Below are 25,571 nucleotides of genomic sequence, written 5' to 3'. Positions count from 1 at the left end.
TACCAAGGTGACCAGCAAGGGGAACTTCATGCGCCAACTGCAGGAGGAAGGGCCTAACAGCAAGGGGAACCACCAACCTCCTATGGTCTCCTTCTGTAGACTCTGTGGGCTCACTATACAGGAGTCCACCTTCCCAATAAATCCTATGCTTCCCAGGAGGTTCACCCTCAAGCTGGGAGCAGGCCTGTCTCCTTAGGCCTTCCAGAGATGGGCACTCACGTTGGCCTTTACTGAATTCGTCCCTATCAGGACCTCGTTCAACTAACAAGTGTTTTAGTTCAGGATGATCGTTGGGGTCGAATACTTCAGGCATCGCCACCTCCTCGTCAGGCCCGGGCGATTGACCAACTTCCTCCACCGCAGTGGTAGGCGAGCTCGGGGGAATATTCTCTTTCCCTCGTCTTGACTTGTCGACTCCTTTCGCCTTGCGTTTCCCCTTCGGCTGGGGCGGCGTATTGGACTTGGCCAATGCTGCCCGTGCTTGAGACCGTGTGTAGGGTCTTTCGGCAGTGTCTCCTACGAGCCCTAAAGCTCTGAGATCATTACCCAACAAGACCTTTCCCGGGACGTTTCTCTGAATGCTCACTGGAATCCTGACTGCTGTACCATTTAAAGTAAGATTTACAGGTATTACTGGAAACATACGGAGGGGGCCGTCAGCCAACTTAGTGGGCATCAGAGTAGCTCTGGCAACTTCCTCTGAGTCTACCAAGGTGGAATCCACTACAGTGCGACTGCACCCACTATCCCTAAGAGCTGGAGTATCCACTCCATTGATCAGCACACTGTCTTTAAAGTAGTGCTTGGTATTATCCGGAATCCTAGCATAAGCCTCTGCGACTTTAGGCTCCCAGGAACCCAGGGACACTAAAACTACCTCAGCCTCTATTCCGCTGGGAAATGAGTCTGAGGAGAAGGATGCTCCTGTAATCTCTTCTTCCTCGTAGGAGGAGAAGGCCAGATTAGCGGAGTGGACCCCCAAAGGTCTATCCTTACAACGGGGATCCCCCTTCAGGTGGTCAGTTGCTCCACAAGAAAAACAAGCCCCAGTGGGTCTGTTTACGTAGGGAGGCTTATTGTAACCAGAGTTTTGTTTCGGAGGCTGACCTCCACTACCCTGTGAGTTCTCTTGTGTCTTACCCTTGTTTTTCTTTTTGTGGCCCTTATGGGAAGAAGATTTAGCAGATTCCCCACCCCCCATATCTTTGGACTTTTTCCCTTCCTCCTGCTTACCAGGATGAGTTTTGTCCTTATAGGACACTCGATGTGACACCCATAAGTCTGCTGCAATGGCCAGCTTCTTAGGATCTATCTCCTTCGAATCGGCCAAATGCTGCTTAAGCTCCGGGGAAGAAGAAGCAAAAATGTGTTCCAGCATGACAAGATTTATCATGCCTTCGAAGGTAGAAGCCTTATAACCTTCGACCCAGCCAGTTAAGTTTTTCAAAGATTCACCGACATAAGATACCCAAGTACCACCTTCCTTTTTCTTATACTCTCGAAAACGCTTTAAATATTGGGCCGGAGTCTTCCCAAACTTTAAAATGAGAGTTTGCTTTAACATTGCGAAATCAGCTCGCTCAGCCTTCGACATTTCCATGATGGCACTACAGCCAGAATGGGGCAGTCTACTGAGCAACCACGCAATCTTATCAGCATTGTCAACTTCTTGAACCTCGCATGCATACTCAAACGCATTCAGCCAGTCCATAATGTCATTCCTTTCTTCATACACACTGAGCAGATCTTTCGGAAACCGTGGATGAGAGGAAGCCCCAGACCCATGTCCAGGACCCTTGGACCCATTTGCAACCTGAAGCTTGGCCAGTTCCAACTGGTGATCCCTGTCTTTTTGTTTTTCTGCCTGTTCGATTTTTAGTTTGGCTATGCTGAATTCAAGCTCCTGCTGCCTAAACCGCAGCTCTTGCTTCTTGAATTCAAGCATAGCCTCCCCATCAACACTGGCAGAGGAAACATTAGACATCTCGTCCTCCCTGTCCTCGTGGTCGCGATGGATCAGTGCGGCGGCAGAACCGTCGGTTCTACCAGTGAGAGCAGCCCCACCACCTTCCGCACTGTCCTCAGAAGTTATAGCGTCAAGCTGCGCTTCTTGCCACGCCACGATTCTTTGGATCATTTCCAATTTAGTGCCTTGAGAGGAAACCCCTCTCTCCGCACACATCTTCTTCAATGTTTCTGATTTGGAAGCATTTAAAGTTAACAAGGTATTTGTTTCCATACTGTTTGATAGGACTATGGCCTTTTTAAAGTTATACTACAACAATTCACTACGTGTACTGGTTGGAATAACCTGAAATGCCCTAGTTCGTGCGCAACACTGGATACCTTCAGTCGTATCCCACCGCTGTACACCAATTTGTTAAGACGGATTTCTGAACTCTGTCCTGGTGGCGCAGAAGTTCAGAAGGCCAACTTAAATACTTGGAACAGGGTAACCTCTGGACGAGCCAGACCAATCAAGGTAGCGATCGCGGCGGTCAAGACTAGGTCTCAAGAGGGGTGAGGGTGACTGAAAGCCCGCAATGAGCACACAAAGCAAGAGCGCTTACAAACTACTCCAAACAGTTGTTATATCAAAAATATATACACATTTATTTTAAGGCCTTTAAAACAATGACCGTAGCGAGAAAATCACAATATCACAATATTAAACCAACACATACCATATCAACACAATATATATACAAATACGACAGTCGCAAGCATTATAAGCACGAAATGTGTAGTCCACCTGCAAGGGAAGGAAAACAGGCAGTGCGATAATGCTTTAGACTCAGTTCGCCTTCAGAGACACCTAACTAGATGGAAGTCCGAGCCCTGCGAAGAGTGGAGCCTTGTGCTCAAAGTACCTGCACACGCTGGTGCCAACGGGCAAAAGGAGAAGCTCTTCGGAGGAAGTCAGGCAGTTCGGGTTAGTGCACAACAGAAGAAGAACAGGTTCCACGACTCAAGCGCAGCCTCCACAGCGAGCAGAAGCAGAGCGCGAGTACGGACAAAAGGGTGCTGTTTTTACACAGCGGGGAAAAGCAATGGGCTACTGCAGGAGGGCGACCAGATCCTAGCTATACTACTCACCGGTCCCCGATGCAAGCAGACCCAGGCTTCTCCACGTTCGTTTCAGCAGCTGGCAGGTTCAGAAGAGTCGGGAAATGCCTCGTCGTCGTGTAGAGCAAAAAGACGTCCCAATCGAAGAAACCTGCACAGTTTTGTCACCACAGCAGGGCAACGGAGCGGCCGTGTGTATCCGAGCCAAATGTACACTCCTCCCTTCAGACTTGGGAACGCCAAGTGTACGAAGCGTGGGAGAGTGACAAGGACTCGAAATACAGCACAACCTGGCGGCGGTTACAGAGCAGGACTCCCTTGTAAGCTGGTCAGTCAACTGGATGGCCCAGGGACACTTCCGAAGGCTTACTTGGCAGGAGATGATGAAGTGGCCGGGAATAGCTGTTCCTGCTATTCCAAAGGTCGAAGCACCAGTACAGGCCTTCTGGTTCGATCAAAGGAGGAAAGGGTTTCACAGGACGACAGCAGTGCAAAGGAGGATTCCTTCAGCGGGTCACCAGCGATTCCTCGGTCCAGCCTCTTGGTTGCAGGATACTTGGCTCCTGTATTCCTTTGTTCGTGAGAACTCAGGAGATCGACATGGTAGTGGTGTTTCCAGCCCCCTCTTATCCACGGTTCCCTTCGCGCCAAAACGGAGGGGAGCCAATGGGAGATCCGCTCATCAACACACACACCATACGTGGACCAATCACAGACCACGGTGGTCCCAGGCATTCACACCACCCTAGACTCTCTGGCACCCAGGATGTGTATTGGGACCAGACATCCCAGCCCACACCCTGGAGGCACACAAACGACATGTAGAAGCCCGCGAAAGCAACCACGTTTCGCGGGAAAGTACATGCCCAAATAAGGAAGGCCCCGGGTGTCAGGCTGAGAGGTCCTGTATCCGCGGAAGCTGCTGAACCCCCGACAATCCCCCTGAGATGTATTTCCCAGAACTAGTTTTCAATACAGCTCTGTAAACTACACCCCAAAGGGAAAGGGGGAATGGGACAACAAAACAACACCAGGCAGACTGCGTCAAGGCTAATCAGTGCTGAACCTGCAGAGGATAAAGAATAACATATACACTTCCTTAATTCACTTACTTAACCTTATGAATGGGAAGACATTAATCCTTAACTAATAATTGAGAATCCTACCTGGTTCTTCTCTTGAAATTTCTTAGAGAAGCGGATAAGAAGCTGAAAATCTCTCTTACTTGCGATACTTGAAATTCCCAGCAACTTCTTACATTAGGCAAAACTGGAAGTCTTAGTTCTTTGTTTGTCTTTTTTCCAACATGCACTGGTAGTTCAATTAGATGGTCTTTAAAATGTTCTTTCTTGTCATTTCAAAACTTTTCAAACTATTTATAATTATCTTGAGTCTTTGAATCCTTGAAGAAAGAGGAAACACGTGCTAAATGCACACGCAGGTTATTTCCATTTAAATTATCGATGAACTTCACATAGAAATCTTCCTGGTTGAAGAACACGCGCAAACGGATGAAGACGCGCGATCAAAATAATCCACACGCGCAAAAAATCCACACGCGCAATAATCCACACGCGCAATAGTCCACACGCGCAATAATGTTCTCCTGCGAGACACGCGAAATAAAAACACCCGCGCTATTAAGTTCAAACGCGACGAAGTGATTTTCACGCGCAAAATCACTTGCGATGGAAAAAACACACGCGCACTCACATGGCACGCGACGAACAGATTCTCGCGCTTTGTACACCCGCGCTAAAAATCACACGCGCTTTGTATTTCACACGCGCTTTGTATTTCACACGCGCTTTGTATTTCTCACGCAGCGTATAGTTTCTCGCGCTAAGGATCACCCGCGCTATAAAATCGCACGCGCTCTTTAGTTCACACACAGCGTATAGCTTTTCACGCAAAGGATCACCCGCGCAATAAAACACACTCGCGTTTAAAATTGCACGAGACCAACATCTACTCGCGCTCGGAATACACACGCTAGAAAGCACGCGCTCACTTGAATTCGCACGCGACAGTCAAAATCTCGCGCTAAGGAACACCGCACTGGAAACACAAGCGCACTCCGGTAGTTCAATAGTTTTAGTAGAAACACTACTTTTAACGAATTTTCAAGGAGAATGTTATTAAGATGAACAGATTTACAGTAAAAATAAAGTCACTTTTCTCCTGAGCGAATTCACAAAGATTTCCTGCTTTTCCTATCTTCAAAAACGAATTCCTGCCAGCTGACAACTTCTCCTAATACCCCCAAGAAAGTAGCCGCTCAACTGCTGAGATCTGAAGGATAAAATCCACCAGGCCTAATACTAAAGCAGGAGCAGCCACTGAACACGTCCTCTCAGATGGGGTTTTGATGATGAAAGGCACTGAGTGACAGTTTAGAATGTTCATTGTTGTTCAGCATTGTCTTCTAGCCAATCAGAGCTGTCACTGTGAGGCTCCATCTTGCCTTGGGTCAGAACCAGGATTCTGAATCAACAAGTTAAGGCCTAACCAACTATAATGGAAAACTTCCCACCCACACAAAGCTAATCTGAAAAGGATAAATAATAAAAAGGAAACTTGAATAAGAGAAGGAAACCTGACACCGGGTCGCTCGACCTGGGGAAGGTGAAGGGAGCAAGACGGTCAGTGGACAGGACAAAGGAGCCTCGTGGTCTGGCCATTTTGGGAGCCAGGCCACCATTTTGGGTTCAGTGCGAAAAACGCGCTCAGAACGCCAAAAGGAGCTCAAAATACACAAATCGATCGCTGCCACCATTCCAGTCCCTGAATGACTTGCACCGATCAAAATACCATCCTAAAAGAGTATCTAGGGCCTGTTGAAGGCTAGAGACCCAAGAGAGCTGTAACGTAGCTTACAGTGCCCTCTTGTGTCATGTTGCACTAAAGCCGCAACATGATAAAAGAAACTACGGGAAACAGCGTTCCCCGGTACTGACTGTCTTAAGGGCATGTCAGTTTCCCCGTAAGAAAAGGAGTGAAAGCCCAGAGGAGTGCGGCAGAAGGCTGCACTTCTCTGGCAAAGTCAAGAACAAGGTGAAAACAACAGCAAAAAGTTTAGGGGTTGCCACATGGAAGGAAAATTACCTACAATTACGAAAACTTTCCTAACAATACGGACCAATGGCTTTACTAATTGCAGACATTAAAATATAGGCCAAAATATTGGCATACAGGTTAGACGCCATTCTCCCAGGAATAATGGACAAACTGTCACAATTTGCTAAGGGAACCCAGGCTGCCTACAACATTAAAAAGATAGTCATTTTATAGATATGTGTCACAAAACCTATAGCCCCACTGCCTCCTACCTCTCAACACAGAGTGCTTATGACAGAGTTGAATAACTTTTTTTTGAAGGCAAGGATGCGCAAATTTGACTTGGGAGAGCAATTTTTCATATATTCTTTGCACCAATGGATCTCTTGCCTGCCTTTGACTCCGTTAATAGAGAATAACTTAAAGGTTGGCTGGCTGAGGGATCACAGATGGCCTCTAGAAAGTGTTGATACTTCTCCATAGTGACAGTTCACCAGGTTAGATTAAATACTCAAGGGGCATTTTCTCAAAAGATTGCAACCAATACTTGCCTACGCTAAGGTTGTATATTGGCCCCCCCATTTATTTAGTTTATACGTATCTAATCTGAATGAGAAACCAGCCCCAGATAATTTTTCCCCAATTAATTTATTTTGCACAGCCTATGCGGATGATATAATAATGTTCAATTCTACTCCATTAGGTCAGCGAAGGACATCTGCTTTTTTTGTATATGCCCAAAATAATGTTCTGTTAATCCTGATAAGACTAGAATATTAGAGATTTCCTACGTGAGGAAAAACTTTAGATTCAGAAAAGCTGCTGATGGCATAATGTATTATATATTTGGGTATCCCCATTTTTAACAAACCGAATAAAGGGCTAGATTTTCTTATTGCTAAGGTGCAGTGTCTAGGTACTCAAATGCGTGTCATTACAAGAAAATATAGTACATTTTCTATAAAACCTTTGCTCCTATTTCATGTTGGCAAAGTGATCCCCAAACTGTTGTATGGATTGTGGGCAAAGTGGCAATACTAGAGGCATTGATGTGGAGGAAATCTCAGAATCTCCCGAATTGTGTCCCCATCTCCTTCATTCGATTGGAGTTGGGCCTGAATTCATTATATTCTAGATTATGTCGCATAGCCTTTTTGCCTTATATGGAAATTCATGGCCCCGCCGAAAAGAATCATTGTATGAAGACACTAGAGAGCTGTTAGGAAATAATACCAATTTCGCATTGCAAGTCTGATCATTAACCTGCTCTAATATACTTGAGAAATTGGGTTTCACATTTAGAAATGATACAATCACAGCAATCTCAAATTAAAAAAAGGTGTTATTTATGTCCGATTGGTGTGAGACTATTGAGACCATGCATGGCTATAAATCTCTAGACCATCTTAAATAAGAGCATAAAAATATTGGTCACCTGCCAACATAATTTAGGTTATTTCCTAATGGGAAGATTCGATATTTGCTCAAGAGATTCTGCCCAAATATTTTGCCCATGAGGAGGGAAATAAAGTAAAGTGGGGATTAATGAATAGTGTTTTTTATCATGTAGGTACTGTATGATTGTTGATAATGTAGAAACTTTCAAACATATAGTAACCAGTTGCCCCTCCCTACATTTTAAACAAATGAAATATTTTAGACATTTGATACATAGAACGGACCTTGTGGATGATGAAATATTGTGGAATTATGTATTAAGTGGGCACTCAAATCAAGCACTGTTTGCACTAAACAATTTTTTTAATGCTTTCAATTGAATGTTGATGATTAGTTGACATGAGATCCATTGTATGTTTTAATCTATTGTGCCTTTTTATCCGTTTTCCTAATGTCCTTTGTTTTTGGTGAAAAGGTCATATGAACTGTAACATAATAAAAAATGTTTTTATAAAAAGACCTGTATTCACTTAAAACATGGAAGTCGATAAAAGACAATATGGTGGGGTTTCCCATGTGATATCCGATTTGGCTTCCTAAAGACACGCATAAGGCAACTAAGAACCCCCTTTCGATCAAAACAGTGACAGCGTTTTTGGGATACCCCCGCCCTACTACTCCCCTGCGTCATAACCCAGATTTCACACCTGCTTATAGGCGGCCAAGTTTTTAGCTTCTTACAAAATGTTAACAATCTTCAACATATCCAGCATGCCAAAGCCTCTCCTCCACCCCGAAGGCGGTATAAAAGGCTGGTTTTGTCACACAGAAAGGGGAGACCCAACGCAAAGATCTGGAAAGAGTTGAATATCTGTGCTTATTGCAAGATAAATCACTACCCTGAGCAACTGACAGCAATATTTTTGTGAGTCTACCTTTACAACTTCTACAACCCTTGTGTGAATGCTTAAACATTAGATGTTATCGATATCTTTCCTACACAGTTTTATCATTAAACCAACCAACATTTACACTTGCATCCCAGTGTCTTTTATACCCAATAGAACCACATTTAGAATGCTCTCACTCAGTTTAGAATGAATGTAGATGTATTCTCTTGTAGATAAAATGAGCATTAGAAAAATACAGTCAAACAACATGCAGTTCCCAATATTAGTAGTAATAATATAGTCCTATCATCCTAGTCGCTTCTAGAATATGAAAGTGACCTACAACCAATGTGTGCAGCCATCTAAAATTGTGGCACAGTAAAACTTAAAATTATACTCACCGAAATCTGTCACAATTGGTATTACCTTGCCTGTCCCTTGCAAGCCACACACTGAAAAACTCCCTAAACAGAAGGGGTTAAATACAAACTGCCAAACGCTCATGGCTTCTAAGACCTTAAAAACAACCTAAAATTATTCTGAAGCCGGAAGATTACAAACAGTGATAAAACATTTTAAGGTTCACAGTAAGGTTTCCTCTCTTCCTTGCTGTGTGCTTTGATGGATCCACTTAACTTAGCTAAAGAAATATGAGGAGCAGCACAGGTCTTAATGCACTGGGCCAAATTTGGTATAGCTCTTTGACAAAAATACATCATAGTGCCACCGTTGAAAAGTAAAAAAGGGCTAATTTCATCCCCAAAAATCTATAAAGTAAAAATAAAAATTAGAATTTTGAAAAATTGGCACAGTGACAAGTTTTACGTCCATAGGCATTTACTCTCATTGTTAAGGTGACAGAAATCTGTTTGCGCCATCTCAAAGAAGTTCAGCCTTTTGGTTAATTTGTGCCTCTAAATCATTGAAACAATTTGGAGTAATGTGCAAAGTGACAATTGTAGGCCTCTAGCCATAGCTCTTCTGCCATGGCAAGGCATCAAATCAGCTGTTCATTTCCGCTTACCCAGGCAGTACAGCCTTGTGGTTCAACTAAGCCCTCCACCCAGCTCAGCCCTATTTTGGCATCAGTGGGACATAGAATCTCAGTGATCCGAGTGGTCTGGATCCAGCTCTATGGTTCAATTTGTGTATATATAGTCTTTAGATACACCAACTTCTCCCATTTCTTTGCCAGCCAATACCGACTTGTGGTTGTCAGTGTTTTAATCAAGTGTTTTGATCTTGGAAACTGCCCAGAAGCGTAATTTCCGATGGATTGCAAGAATGAACAGTGCAGAAGTCAAATCATGTCTGTAATCTGTATCTCGTGCCCAAAACTATAATCTTCTCTCCTCCCACAAATTGAGCCAGTCCACCATCAGAAATTGATTGAAAAGTGGCCCGGGAAGGTCTGTTTTACATAGACTTTTCATTGATTTGCAAAAATGGCTCTCTACATGTTAATCAGAGGCAAATCTAAAAAAGTGTACCCCCAATCCAATCTAAGCCAGCCCACAAAGAAAAATATAGTCATCAAATTGCTCAATGCAATTGTTCCATGAAGCTTCCAATGTTCCATGAGGTCTTGCAAACATGTATTTTGGGTCGCTGAGCATTGTCTCAGGTGTCCAGTCTGTGTACTGTAAATAATGCTTCTTCTGGATCCGTTTCTAAATGGTGTGATGGCTATAAATAAATGGGTTTCTCACTTAGCAATTCAATCAGTGAGTACATCACCTAAGCCCTGGGTACTTAACAGCTTTTCTAAAGTGCTCATTTGCGGGTATCGGCTCCTGCTGGCTGCCTGTCCCGTGATAATCTGCCGCTATTAACCCCCCCCCCCCCGATTCATTTCTTCAGTATCTTGCCAGAGTATGCAGCAGCAAGGAAGGGCTAATAGTATACATCGGATCCCTGGGGAAGCACCAGTCTTCTCAAACTATAGGTTAAGTCCCTTTAAATGTGATTTTGCTGGACAAACACAGCGCTCTTTAATAGGCGTTATCTTATCATCATGGATTACCCTGCTTTTAGCTCTTTAGTGTGGGGCAGAGAATTATTAGGTCCAATGAGTGTTCCGCACCCTCCGAATTAAAGCCTGAGAAATCACCCATTGCAGCTTGAATTTGAGAACATCTTCACTATGATCTATGGACCACACAGCTGCCCCAGAAAGGGGGTTTGGAGGGGCCCTAACGATTTTGAAATGGAGCACAACTGAGCCCCCCTCATCTTCAGCTGGCCTTGAACTCACCCAAGAGAAAGGGCAGGAGGACAAACAGAAACAGCGTAACTATTTGTTGCTTTGCATAATATCAAAGAGTATTTTGGCAACATAAGAACGAACATGTTTATATATGATATAGCTGCGATAGCTGCCCAGGCCTGCAGTACTTCAGAGCACATAATGCATGCTGGCCTGTCTGTTTAGTTTGTTTATGTTACACCCTAGCAGTAAATTTACTGCAAACCAGGAATCATATATACCCCTTTGGACAGCATCTGCCTTTGAAGGTCAAGTGCTGCCTGTCCCTCTTTAGCGACAGATGGTTTCCCTGCACATATTTCTTGCATACAACACAAGTCATTCCGTTTGTCCTTAGTGCAAGTTACCTAGGCACAATCTGCGCTCACTTAACATGTGCCAACTTAAAAAACTGCTCAATGCTTACTTGTGAAGAGCCCTGGCAGCACCCCAGCTCATTGGTTCCCCAACAGCCTAGGTTCCAAGATGTGCAGATCAGAGGTTTTGAGTCCTAACATTTGAGACCTGCAAAGTGAAGTTTGCAGTGGGAGATGGAGTAAATGCCCTAATCCAGCTCAGACAATGGCCACGTCAAACCCCTTTTAAAAAAGGGGGCTACTCGCCCAATACAGAATTCAATAAGTTTGCTTTTGCTGCACCCTCTACAAAAGGCCTCATTTTAAAACTGTTCAAATACCAATTACCCAACATTGATGGGGGCCTCTACTGTGATGCAATCAATCGTCAAAAAGATTTATCAGGATCCCTTACAGAAAAAGAATGGGAAATCCTTTGAGAATGTATAAAATATCTGTGCACAATAATGAGAAAGTGTTTAAAATATTGTCCAGATTGGACACAATTGCTAATCATACGAAAATGTGGTACTGCTCTCCAATCTGGTGGACTTGACAGAAGCTACAAAAGTAATGGGCATATACTCTATGGTGCATTATCACCGGAATTATACTTGTTGGGAGATAGAAAGGCTATACAAATTCCACTAATATCCAGGTCAGCAAACGGATAGCCAAAGCACCTAGTTGCGAGGACAATTGAAAGGCCCCGACGTATTCATACATCCCCATGGTCACTGATTTTTGGTAAAGCTGTCGAAACCGCTGATTGTCAATAAAGAAGTTACATTGTTTTGTTAATCTCCATCTTGTTTGCAATCTGGGGGAATTTTTGGTAATATGATAAAATCATTAATAAGGATTTCTTCTGCCCAACAGCACTTTGGGCCTTAGTCCTATTGCCCTATGGTGGAGGTCAGGAATGCTGAATGTACTTTTCTTTTGTATGTAAAAACAGGAGTACCTCTGCCTGACCATTTGTTTGTGCATAAGCCTGATCATGGCTTGTTAAATCTTAATCAATTAAGGTGGCGTAGGGCGGGGGATTATGGGCATTACAATGTTCATGTAGAATAGGTCGACCGCAAAATGTCTTTCTATTATTATTATTTATTTATTTAACAGTATCTGTTTCCAGAGCAAAAGGTCAGCTGGATTGAATCTTGGACAGTCGGACCATAGAAGGTTTGTAAGGTGAAATTAACTTCAGAAAAAACACTTGTGCAACCCAGCTGACATTTTTAATATGAGGTTTTACAAAAGGTAATGAATAGGTGGGGGAAGAGGTGTGCAACACTTGGTATAAGCATCTTGTGGTATCTCTTATCAGTGTATGTGTAGTGAACAAGTGAGGCGTTGCTTGGGTTGGGCTGAGGGGGCTATAGCCCCGGGTCTTTTTGTTGTAGTCCCAAATAAAAGATTAGGGGCTACAAGCAAAAGGCTAGCTAGCACCGAATCCCGACAGTCGCAACATTAACGTATCCCCCAGATTTTTTCCAGACCTAGCAACACCCCTGGTGAACCAGCTCCTTCAAAATAAAACAAATTGGTGTGTGTATACATTTTCAGAGAATACTTTGTTAAAGGAACGTTAGGGTTAAGTTACTCTAAATTAAAAAGAAACTGAGATTTAGAGAAAAAAAAAACAGCTTTGTTAAAAGGGACATAGTTGCAGCGCAAAATCTAATATTTTCCAGTTATGGCAAGTTATGCCACCATAACTTGCGGCTCCACCATGCACTGCTCAGACTAACACCTAGGACAAGAATGACATCATAAATAGCATTGTCCATGACATCAATATCCCGAAGAAGTTTTTTTTTTTTTTTGCGACAGTAGAGGACGTGACCTGGAGGTACTGCATTGAAAACTTACAATCATACTTTAAAAGGTGCTATAAATGAAGGTCTTCACCTGGTAGAATGTTCTTAGGTTGGTTTCCTTTCCAGTGTTCATGGTGCCCAAACATGTAACAATACGCAGGCCTCAGACAGATAATTCCATTTGTATTTTGTATATGTATTCTGAATGACTCTAATCTTAGCTTCATTCTCCGGTCATGGTATTGGTTTCCCCACATACTAGCATTACCCATTTGGGCTCATCCACTCACGTGTCTAGTCGTTCTTATTTACTTAGCCCTTGGTTTGAAGAAGAACATTACTCGGGTTCCTAATGAGCTTTGACTTTTAATTCAACTCACCAAATATTCAAGATAAACAGTACTCTATGGTCCAGGCTGCAGCCTTTGCCTATATAAATGCAGTTTTAGATGCCATATTATCAAGAGAATTTCAGTAGACATTTTACGAACCATGTTTAATGTTACAACACTGTCCATCCAATGAACTCACTCCACTCTATGAAAAGATAATGTAGTTTACAGGAAGAAAATAGCAAAAGCTAATTCAAACAATGGATTTATGGGTAAGCAAATTAAATCTGGCTACTTTATGAAGCATGAATGATGGGTGTTGGGCAAAGCATTGGAAATTGATTTTGTGGGTAAATCCTCAGGAAATACTGGCGAAACCTAACAGGTCTGGCTTTGCAAATGTAAACAGAAATGTGTTTTTATCCTGTGTGGCTTTACAGTAAAATGTCACCCTCTAGATTTACAAAGCAAGACAGAGGTGTTATTTAATCTATCGGAGGAAAAAGGGCTCATTTACAATGTCTGGTACACAAACCATGAATCAAGTCCTGGTGAAGGCATGGGCGAAGAATGAATTTTGCTGTCAAAACGATAAAGTCGACTGTTCATTTTATGCGTTTAGTTTTTGTGTTTGTTAAAACAGCAATAGTGCCATTTATTTAATGTATGAATTCCTTCCGGTTAATTATTGCCTTATTTTGAAATGGTCATGATTAGTTTGCTTGCAAATCTCCATGTTCTGTTTTACCCATCGAGTTTTTGTTCCATCTTTTTCCCCCCATGCTGTCCCAGAAGCGAATGTACGAAAAGGCTGTTTCTTTAGTAAATTCACAATACAAATGTCAAATACATTGCCTATATTTGTTTGCAACGGATTCAGAGTACGTGTACTCGACCCCAGCACTACAAAAACGGATGGCATGCATAACAAGTATACTGTGCGTTTAAAATTTACAATGGCCCCATGGGAACTTACTTGCTACGAGGTTAGGCGAGCATTGTCCCTGGCTTTTGCAAACAGCTTGGAGCAGCAGGCGCCTCTCACCCCACTCCCGTTTTACATACCAATGTGAGATATTTTGTAATTTAAGTTATTCCAGTCTATTCAGTCTTGGGCTCAGCACCACCAGGAGAAAGTACTCGAACATCTTTGCTGTTCATCGTATATGTTGCCGGTTATCATTGGTACCATCTGGAGCCAGGAGATGGCAGCATGACTGCTGCATAGTACGAACCGAGAATATGCCCAAACACGTTCTACTGCTGTTATGGATCCGTATGCCAATTTTTTGTTGCCAACAAACATACCAGACACAACTTTCTCTTGTGCGTCCCCATGCAAAGGGCGAAGGAGAAGGTTGAAGAAAAAAAAGAAAAAACAAAAAGGGGTTTTGTCAAGGGGAATGCAAGCAGAGTGGTGGATGGATGAATGAACAGAAAAGGATGTTGAATGACGGTGAAAGAAGTGCTAGGATGTTTGCATTTAACACGGTACTACCTTATCCTCCCAGTGACAGAGGCACCTTTATTATCATCATTTAAGATCAGCGGGGGCTAGTGAAAGTTCTCAGTGGAAGGACATTAATATTGCCCCTGAATTAGGTTGAGGGACGAGCATAGTAAAAGGACCCGAAAATAATGGCTTGAATTGATGCCTTTTACAGCACAATGGGCCTCATTACGGGTAGGGTGGCAAGGGGTACCGGGCACCGGTAAGGAGACCGGTGCCGGTAATCCCTTACCGCCCTACTACGAGGTCCCATAGCGGGTCCCTTCCTTAATGCCTGGTCTGACTAGGTGTCAAGGGCGGGACCCGTTAAGGTACCTGGGCGCAAATAACAGACTTGGCATACGTCGGCCCGTTATTTGCACCCTCCCCATTGAGCCCTATTTGGGCTCAAATGGGAATGGGGAATGGTTTGGTAAATGGGGATTTACCGGTCCATTCCGACCTTGGAGGGACCGGTAAGTCCCCATTGTACCAAACCGGAGTCGGTACCGGTATGGGAGGCAGTCATGGCGCAAATAGCACCATGACTACCACCGTACTCGGACTGAGGCCCAATGTTTTCGATAAATTGGGTAAAAAGCATAACAATGTACAATCGGTTCATTAGGGTCAAATGAAAAGAAAAAAAAAAAATATCGGCACCAAGATATCAACCGTATGCAAGAGCGTTTTTTTTTTTTTTTTTTTTTTTTTTTAAATGGTACCTTTGCACACAATATAAGCCCAAATCAGCTTTTTAAAACACTTTTTTATCTGAGCGCACAATATATTTCTCTGTAAAACACGTTTGTGACACTGGTGCCTACAATATACATTTCCCCCCACTGTAATCGCAATGCTGCGGCTACACCCAAATGGTATACCAGCATTGTAAACCCGTCTGAACATTGCTTTAACCCGCCTGAGCATTGCTTTAAAAATTGTTACCACCGAACAGAAGGGAAGACATTCCCTTCAACACATGAAAGAAAAAAAAAAAAAAAAAAAAAAAAAAAAAAAAAAAAAACACAAATAAAAACACACTCGTCTTCGAAATACAAGGAATATGGCGATACCCACCCACTCACCACTTTTCACATGCAATTCATAAAAGGGTGATCATTTACCATTTCGGGCAACGAAAAACCATTTACAGAAGTGGTATGAACCACTACTAGACAGTAGCTATTATCACTATCAATAGGTAGGTGAAAATGAATAGAAAAAAAAAAAAAAAAAAAAAAACACTAAAGTTATAGCAAGTGGCATGTCAAGAAATAAATGCCATACTCCAACGTCCCTTGCCCTTTCCTCCATACTTGTGGGACATTCCGTCCTTCGGGACGGGACCAGAGCACTATCGTCAAAAGCATCAAAAAATGAAAAGGTTTGTCCTTCTCTTTTTACACGGGGTACCGCATGCGGCAGTAACCCCGCCCTCCTGAGCTCTGTCCCGCGCATCGCCCTTCAGTGCCTTTCTCTGCGCGGTCTGGGCTGGGCGCACTTGCATCACCGGGAAATGTTTTCTTTGTTCTAGTTGTCCTTCTTTCCTGCTCCGGTTCTGCGGTCCCTTAGTCCTCCGTCTATGCCGGAGCGTCTGGGATGTGTGTCCTGTTCTTCATGCGAATGCCGCTTCGCTAGGGCGGATCCCTATTCTCTCTGCTTGGAATGACTGCGCCCGGACCACCGTTGGGATTCGTGTTTCTACTGTGACTCCCTCTCCATCTGGGCACTCCCGCGTCTTCTTCGGTGGGGGAGGGGGTGGGAGGGTCTTTCAGCGCATTACTCCATCTCATTTCCAGCAACGAAAAGAAGAGACGTCGGGTAAGTTCCTTACTTTTTAGGGTGCCCCTGCCTGGGGACTCCTTCTGAGGGTCTTCTAGGTCCGGGAGAAGCTTGAGCAGCACCGCTACCAGGGGTGCCCCTGAGATGCCTCGCAGGCCTAACGGGCATACCAGAGTTTTCTCCGAAGGATCCCACGAAGGACCTACCAAAACCAGACCACGCTCCGAGGTTCACCTGTCAGGTGCTAAATTTCAGCCCAGTTCATCTGTGGCTTTGGATACCGGGGTTCGCTCCGAGGTCTCAGTTTGGAGCTTTCCACACAGACATCAGGGTATCCCCTGCGGTCTCCTTTTCTGGAGCTTTCTGTACCGAGCCACGGCTTAAGGCCCCTCTCGAGGGAGCTACACGTACCGGGCGGAAACCTGAGGTTCCTCTTCTTGAGGCTAAGGTCTGTACCGACAAAACCGAGGGACCTGCTCTGAAGGTCTAGTCTGTGAGGTGATTACTCAGCATTCCCACGGTCAGGGACTCGGTGATGCCGCTTCTGCCGAGGGGGCAGAGGGTGGTCATAAACCGTAACTCCTCTATTACCGTCTCTGCCGAGGTTCTTCCTCTGGAGGCTAATTTTGGGGCCACCTCCAAGATGTCCAGTAAACATCCGAGACCCCCTCGCCCCCCTGTACCGGCTCTGCCGAGGATCCTTGTGTCAAGGCCAAGGTGTTGCTTAAGTCCCCTGACCAGCCTAAGGAGGCGGTTGCCTCATCTACACGTGACGCAGTTCTCTTCAGGCATCGACAAAATGGCGACCCAACCCTCATGGTCCACGGTGGCCATTTTGGATTCCTTCCTTACACCTACGCTCTCAACGTCGGGTGCTTGGAACCTTCTTTTTGGGGCTGAGCAGCCGTTCCCACATCAAGTGGACAGTAAAAATCAGTTCCGCCCTTCTTATGACTGGCGCGCTTGGAAGCCGCTGCCTCATACTGTCTGGCTTCCTCCCGATTCTGCTCCACTGGTCTATGTGGACCCGGTTGGTGGTGGGCCTTCCTGGCAACCATTCCTTTTGCGTTTGTGGGGGTATGCCCCATATGAGCTGCCTCTGCCCGCCCCAGCGCCTAAACCTTCATCAGAGGATGCATTTTTCGGGAAATTTCAGAGGCTCATGCACTCTGACCCCATGAAGGAGTATTTTAAGGGTCTTTTTAAGGAAATCTACCCTGAACCTCCTGTTCCACTTTCCACTCCGGCGGTTCACACAGCTCCTGCGGTGGTGCCACCTCTTCCTCTTCCTCTTGGTCCGCCTCCAGCTCTTCCTCCCCTACCTCCGCTGTCTCCCATAGAGAAGACACCAGCAGAGCGGGATAGCACTTTAAAACCTGAGACGGTCCAGCCGTCTGCTCGCGAGTCGCCTGATGACCCTCAAGCAGATCAGGATAGCGATGAGCAGCCCTGCTCTGCCAGAGCATTCCTGGATATGATGGCTCTCCTTGACTTTCCAGTACCTGAGGCCCCCACTCAACAAGAGGGGGTGCTTTTGGGAGCGTTCACCCTGTCACCACAAGAGCGCACTGTCCTGTTCCTCCAGAACAATGTTTTGGCTGAGGCCCGTAAGGTCTGGGATAAGCCCACAACGGGCTACACATCAAAAGAAAATCGACGCCAGTTACAGGCTCCACACCTCTGAGGAGATAGCCTTGGCGTCTTGTTCACCACTCCCTTCCTCGACACTGGTAGCTGCGGCCACACTTCAATCCAAGCCGGCCTCTGCGACCTCGATGGCTGCAGCTCAGATTCTGTCCAAGGAAGACAATATTCTGGACTCCTTTGGCAAGAAGGTCTTTGCCAACTTAGCACTCCAACTTCATCAAGCAAATACGGAGCTCATCCTGGCAGCAGCTAATCTGAGGTTGTGGAAGGACTTGGCTGACTTCCAGGAGTGTATTCCTGTGGATAGGCTACACGACTTGAAAGCCAGTTTGTCGGACGCCAGGGCGTTGGCACAAGATCTGCTGGAACTGACACCTCCCGCCAGGCATGGCTCCATGCAACAAAGTTTTCAAAGGAGGTGCAAGACAAAGTTCTGGACCTTCCCTTCGACGACAAGGAATTGTTTCTTTCTTCTACGGATGAGGAACTTACAAAGAGCAAGACTAGCACCCAAACCAACAAATCTTTGTCGGTCCTGGCGAAGGTCCCAGCTAAGGCCTCTTATACACAGATGTCAGGGTCTGAGTCTCTATCATTCTCTGGCTTCAGGGTGTTTCAAGACCACCAGGTGCGCAGAACTGAACCTCCGGTTGGCGGCACCCATCGAAAACAACAACGTGGTCGATTTTTCTCTTGCCCATCAGCCTCCTCTCCAGGGACAGGTAGTCTCCCTGCCGACAAATCTGCAAAATTATATCTTTTGTCAGTCGCATGAGACTCCGGTGGGAGGACGAATCTTGTCTCATCTGGAGGCGTGGCAGACCATCACGAAGAACGGTGTGTTTTGTCCATCGCTCAGGCGGGCTTTCGCTTGCCGCTGTCATGGCCACCAACCCAGGGCTAACATTTTCATCCTCTAAAGGGTCCAAATGGACCCTGTTCTGGTGCCTTTGGCGCCAAGCTCATAAGAAAGTGTGCTAAGCAAACTTTGAATCTAAGGCACGTGCACTCAGGCCGGGCGTGGCCATTAGAAGACATTGGCAGGCACGTGCAGGAGACTATGGGAGTGGTGAGATGGGGCCACAAGGCAAGGCTTAAGGGAGTGGCTGGAGCCAGGCTATTTAAGCCAGCCCCACCCGCATGTAGAGGCTTTGCGTTAATCTGCCCTGGGCAGCGTAACGCTCACCGCCATCTGCAGCTCTGACCTGCTTCCAGCTCTGCACGCTGGGCCTGGACATCATCTGTGACGCGCGCATCTTACCTGAATCCAGCCATATTGTCGCTCACAGCGCCGCGCGCACCATGCCTGAATCCAGCCATACCATTGCTCACAGCACAGCGCGCATCTCATCTGAATCCAGCCATACCATCGCTCTCAACACAGTGCGCACCTTACCTGAATCCAGCCATATCGTCGCTCACAGCGCCGTGCGCACCTTGCCTGAATCCAGCCACATCGTCGCTCACAGCGCCGCGCGCTCCTTGCCTGAATCCAGCCATACCATCGCTCTCACTGTGCGCACCGTACTTGATTCCAGCCATATCAGCGCACAGAGCGCCGCGCGCACCTTGCGTGAATCGAGCCATACCATCGCTCACAGCACAGCGCGCATCTCATCTGAATCCAGCCATACCAACACTCTCAACGCAGTCTGCACCTTACCTGTTCCTGCAAATCCATCGTCTGCAGCTCTTCTCGTCCTCACCTGTCCGAGCACGCCTACGCAGGAGTCTTCTTCTCATCCAGGATCTTCAGGGATCTTCCATCTACCAGCCACTGACAGGTTTTCAGACCGCCGCACTCCACCAGTCGATGCCAGATTATCCCTGCAAGTGAAAAGGAACGCACAAGGTTAGAAACGGCGTAAACACTTAACGCTTGGCCGCGCAATACCTAAAAACCCAATTTACCCGGCAGTGGGGCTGCTCTTTCACCCTTCTGGCACCGTGCAGGCTTGTTCCCAACACCGTGACTCTGCGGGGCCATCTTCACATCTATTGGGAAAAGGAAAGACATTATTAGAATTACAAGCCAGAACCATGGGAACAGACATTGCAAAAATCATTATTACGAACACTTACCTCAAAAAGGGGATTGGTCGCGGCCGGTCTGGGCCATCACGTATAAGGACCAGTGAAGCAACTATGTCTATCTACACAGCCCCTGCTGAAGAGAAGCAGGACGGAGAGCTCATCTTTACTAAACAACAGGTGAGAGTTTATGGGGAAATGCATACTTCTCTCATTCTGGCAAGAGGAGTTCGAGGGGGATCGCAATCCAACCGCTGAATTTTCACTGCCTCTCGCCTTCTCCCAAGGGCTTTGCCTGCAACCAGAGCAATCCACCCTACAGCAGCTGAGGGTAGAACCGGATCCAGGGGAGCCAACTCCAGGGAGGGCCCCAACCGCGCCCCAACACCCCTGTGGAGATAAGGTGACATAACAGCCCCTCACCTTTCAACCCTCCCTTCCAACAGATTGGGACACCCACCCTCAGAGCAGAGGTTCAGAAACTTTTAGACCTCAGGGTGGTGGAACCTGTTCCCCTCAGGGAACAAGGGGAGGGCTTCTACTCTCGTCTGTTCACAGTGCCCAAACCCAACCAGGCTAGCCTGCAAACTTTCCTCGATCTTTCCCAGTTCAATCTTTCCCTTCCCCAAGAGAAATTCAATATGATCACGCCCTGCCAAATAATGTCCTCTCTTCGGAAAGGCGACTGGTTCAGTGTAGTGGACCTTCAGGACACGTATATGCACAACCTCATATGGAGGCTGCATCACAAATATCTGCGGTTATCCCTTGGAGGGGAGTATTTCCAGTTCTGTGTACTCCCATTTGGTCTCAGTTCGGCGCTGCATGGCTTTGCGAAGATGATGTCGGTCATCGCAGCTTTCCTTCGGCTACAGGGTGTTCATGTATATCCGTATTTGGCCGACTGGCTCCTACGCAGCCCTTGCCCACTGATGGCTTCGAGCAATCTCCAGTCTCTCCTCCAGCTCCTGTTCCATCTTGGGCTGTCGGTGAACTCCTGTATAAGAATACATAGACAATGCAGACTTGTGGGTGAAAAGGGCACTGTGTCTTAAAATATAAAATGGGATCCAAAAGGTCACTAGGGTTGTTTTGTACATTTAATCTTCTTCCAGGTGCTCGACAGTATCTCTTCTGTGTGCTTTCCAGTGCCTCTAATCAGTCTGGCTCGTTTGATGGGATGCAGCAATGTAGGTAACTCAACAAGTGGCAAGGACTTGAAAAAGCTTGGGACAAGTAGCAATGTGCAGATGTATGATCTATGCATCCCAAAAGGGTCGATAGAGGCTCGATGGCAGACATGCAGCAATTCCACTTTAGTGGTGAGCTGTTTCGACTGGGTCCAATGACACAATGCAGTTCTGCAGCAGCAATCAGCTCAAAGAAGCTGGAGAGCAGACACCCATGCGGAGTAGAGTGTCAAATGCAGCTCTCTAGGGTATTTGCAGAAGCTCAGAGGGTCTTCAATGTGTTTGAACTGGCTTGTAGGAGTTGGAAGATCCACGGAGAGAGACACAAGCAACTCCTTTTGATGCTGCAAGACCTCAGAGGAAAGGGTAAGCCACAGAAGATTGTCAGGGACCCTTGCTGGTTTGCCACTTGAGTGGTCTCGGAACCCAGAGGTGGAATTTGTGGAGTCTACATCTCTCACAGACGTCATCCCAGTGCTGGAGAAAATGTTTGCCACTCATGGGCTACCCACTGAAGTGTGCTCTGACAATGGTCCCCCATTCCAGAATAGTGGTTTCTCAAAATTCCTGCACACCTATGGAGTTCACCATCAGAAAGTGACATCCGTCTGGCCACGGTCGAATGGGAAAGCGGAAAGACTCAGGCGCACTTTCAATAAGGTATTCTGAATAGCGCATGGGCAGTGAGAATGCGAGAGGAGAGCCCTGTACCAGTTCCCGTCATAATATCGTACCCCCTCATTGCTCTACCGGAGTGCCGCCAGCAGAGGCGCTATTTCAGAGATGCCCCAAAGGACTGATCCCAGAGAATACAGTGCTTAGTCAGGGGATGATTGATGACCAGGAAGTGTCTGAGCGACAGAAGTTGGTGAACGAGAAGGAGAGTGATCAGAGAGGTCTCCGGGACTATTTGCTAGAAGAAGGGAGACAAGTTCTAGTGCACTCTAGACAACCCAAAGGGAGACCGACTCTCCCACATGAGCCTCATCTGTTCGACCTGGTTGATGTAAAGGGGTTGATAGAGCGTCAGATGGGCAGGACACTGTCACACGAAACTCCTGCTTCTTCAGAAAATTGCCAGAATTGCTAGACCAGAGAAGAGAGTCAACAGAAAGGCAGGTGTAAACGTCACCACGACGGATGAGGTATGATGAGGACAACCTGCATCACGACATTCCTCAAACCGAGGATGACAATGGTCCATTTGACTAGCGAGGAGGTTCGAGCTGGAATGGAGACATCCCAGAAGAAAGCAATGAGAAAGAAATCCAAGAGATTCCCAGCAACGTCCCAACTACCTCCAAGATTTCAAAATGTATGTTCTATGAATACTTTTTATTTATTTTATTTGGATTTGTAGAGTGCACAACCGCCCTGGGGCATCGTGGTGCTTGTTACAGACATATCTTAGTTACAGATAAATGAACATTTGCAATTTACAGTATGGTTGCTATTGCTACAGACAATTTAAAGTTACAGTGTACAGAAAAAGAAGTTTTTAGTTTTCTTCGGAAGGCAGGGAGCAAGTTTCTGCTCTAATGTCTGTGGGTAGCGCGCCCCAGGATTTGGCAGCAATGTATGGGAAGCCTAGGCCATCTGCTTTAGCCCTATTGAATCGTGGGATGTGAAGTTGGTTGGTGTATTGTGTCCTGGTGGGACGGCAGAGGCCATTGACCGCCATCCAGGCCTGGATGGTGGAGTAAATTGTGTGAAGTGCCTCTGCGTCTTTGTGGTATGAGCCAGAGAGATGTAAGAGTACCCGAGTATCATCCGCGTAATTTGTGTATGAGATACCAAGTGAGTCAAGCTTGTCGAAGAGAGGCTTTGTGAATAAGTTGTATAGTGTGGGTGCTGTGCAAGAGCCCTGTGGGACTCTGGAGTGGATGGTGGTGGGGGTAGTGTTTGCTATGTTTGAGAATAACTTGGTTGAGAATACCTTCATAGCTCTGCCTTCAAGGAAGGAGGTGACCAAGAGAGCTGCTTCTTTAGAGAAGTTAGCTGAGTGTGTAAGGTGAGATGTGAGGGTCTTGTGGTCCACCAGATCGAAAGCAGCCGAGAGGTCTAGGAGTAACAATAAGGCTGGCTTGCCTTTTTCCATGATTTGGGTGATCTGATTCTTCAAATCCACCAAGGCTGTTTCAGTGCCTGGCTGTTTCAATACTGAAGAACACTTCGGACAATTGCGACCACATGTGGTACTGTTTTATATTTGTTCTTAGGTTATGAAAAAGGGGGAGTGGTGTGTATGCTCCTTTAAGGCGCAGGTGACGAGTTGCATCACGGCACAGGGAAACAAACAGGCAGCCACAGAGCCCAGACCACCCAGTAGCTACTGCTGGTCAACTAAACATTGATCCCAATAATCACACACTACAAGCCCGCTTGGCTGCAAAGAAAACTGAATCACGATGCAAGCCATACTGGACAAAATGTGCAAATTAAAAGTGAGATTTGCATTTCACTGTGTACACATTTTAAGAGAAAGAAAAACAATCTTCGATTTGGAGTGGTCAGGCAAAGAATACGGGCACCCGATACCATGTGCTTGCAAGAACCCACAGCGACGGTACTGCTACACCTGCGAAACATGACTGTGTACGCCGTTCTATACTGGAATATGTGCTGGCTCAATATACCTGGCTGGTAGGTGTGTCCCGTGCTCTATAAGGAACAGGAAACAAAATAATAATGTGAACTACGCACGCAGTGAGCCATCAGCAGTTCCATGGCCAGTGTGCCAGGTCGAACCCTCGTTATTCTTCCTGTGGCGCAGTTACTGCCTGATAGGACTGCTACAATATTCTTATTTACAGCCGACTATGTGTGCACAACCACAATCCTTTCAGTTTTGTTTCTATCCAGAATTAACCGGACACCAGTCAAGAATGACGACCCAACGGGCACCCAGCAGAGGGCTTACGAGTCTTCAGGAAACACGGCGCCAAAACAAATATGAGCGTCGTTCACCAAATATATCAATACATCGACAAAAAGTGTGGGGGTTTAACTGGCAACAAAATAAACACCGTGTGAATACTCACGGCCAATTCGTCGAAACGTCTAACTGAATGTACACCACATAAGCAGTGTGCGGGAATAGCCAACTCATGTATACTAGCAATATAGAGATGTCTTTCCAGCATGGACAGTTGCTCGGGGCACACTCCTCAACAGCTGGGGAGGAGGGGTAATTAACACCTTCTATGCCATCAGAATAAACAAGCTAGGAATAGTTATCCACAGAATACCAAAGGTTCTTAGAACAAGTCTCAGCGAGAGCAAGGCTAACATGCCAACAGAACAAACAGGCCCAGAAGAATAGGGGTGTCTGTCACCTGTCAACACAAGAAACAGTCTGGAGAGACTCCGCCTGCAAGTCTGGAAAACTCATGCAGACAGGGGAGGGTGTCGCATCCTTGTTTACGCATGCAAAGTTAAACACAACTAGGACTGGGTGAGCCCGACATGAAGCAAGCACCCCGTTTTGAAATCTCACAGAACGTGTGTCAATAGAAACACATTCGCAATGACCGCAAAACCTGCCAGAAATGTAGACATAGGCGTTTATTATGTACAGAGGCCAGTATGCTGTATTTTTGGGTTTTGCTGGGTGAGGAGAGAAGTATTCCATGTCATCTTGTGCCTAGGGATATCTTACGTGTTTCACGTGAGATATCCGTAGGCACCGCGCGCACACCTTCTAAAAACCAACACGGGAAATTAGCGAGAAAGCGAACTGGCGACATGTGGTTCCTACCGGCCCAGGCGTGGAGGCGGCACAGCGCCTGGAAAAGGCACAGCCAGTGGAGGAGTCGTAAAGCCATGTCCGTGGCTCTGGGTCCGTCGCCTGTTCGGCTAATTTCTTCAGCGCTCCCTTGCGAGTGAAGATCAAGGGCGACTGAAAGCAGGAAGCCAAGGGGGGAGATAGATGGGAGGGACTGTACAGGAGGGGCGGGGCTGAGGGCGGTCACCCAATACCAAACAATGTAACGTGATGTGCTTGGGGTGGAATCCTATCAGAGCACTGGAATCTACAGTAGAGTGGAATCTGTTTGACGCTGCTGTGACAACAGTGATATGTGACGTCACCGCATCAGAAAAACTGCCTCCACGGCTGCTGAATACAAAACAGAACAAGGATAATGTAGACCAACGTGCTGTTTAAAAAAAAAATGTTTGTGGAGTGTATGGAATGTTCTATTTTTGGACAGTTGGTTTTTTAAAATACATTAATTTATAGTTTTTTTTAACCATTATAGTAA

The 25,571-nt window shown here is 46.1% G+C and overlaps 1 protein-coding gene across 2 annotated transcripts in view; it reads right to left on the bottom strand.

Annotated features, from left to right (window-relative positions):
• LOC138530138 (uncharacterized) overlaps positions 1–25,335 on the bottom strand; it is a 249,224-nt gene extending 223,889 nt beyond the window's left edge. Inside the window, exon 1 of one of the 2 annotated variants that reach the window (XM_069640885.1) lies at positions 25,067–25,335. In XM_069640885.1, coding sequence (XP_069496986.1) covers positions 25,067–25,133 — 67 coding nt within the window. In that variant the 5' untranslated portion in view covers positions 25,134–25,335. The remainder of the gene's footprint in view (positions 1–25,066) is intronic. The other variant, XM_069640886.1, reaches the window with a different exon arrangement.
• Positions 25,336–25,571: the final 236 nt, after the last annotated feature.

The sequence above is a fragment of the Ambystoma mexicanum genome, chromosome 1q (assembly GCF_040938575.1).
Source record: "Ambystoma mexicanum isolate Mex_15411 chromosome 1q, UKY_AmexF1_1, whole genome shotgun sequence".
Lineage (NCBI taxonomy): Eukaryota > Metazoa > Chordata > Amphibia > Caudata > Ambystomatidae > Ambystoma > Ambystoma mexicanum.
This window is presented reverse-complemented; position numbering and strand designations above follow the sequence as displayed.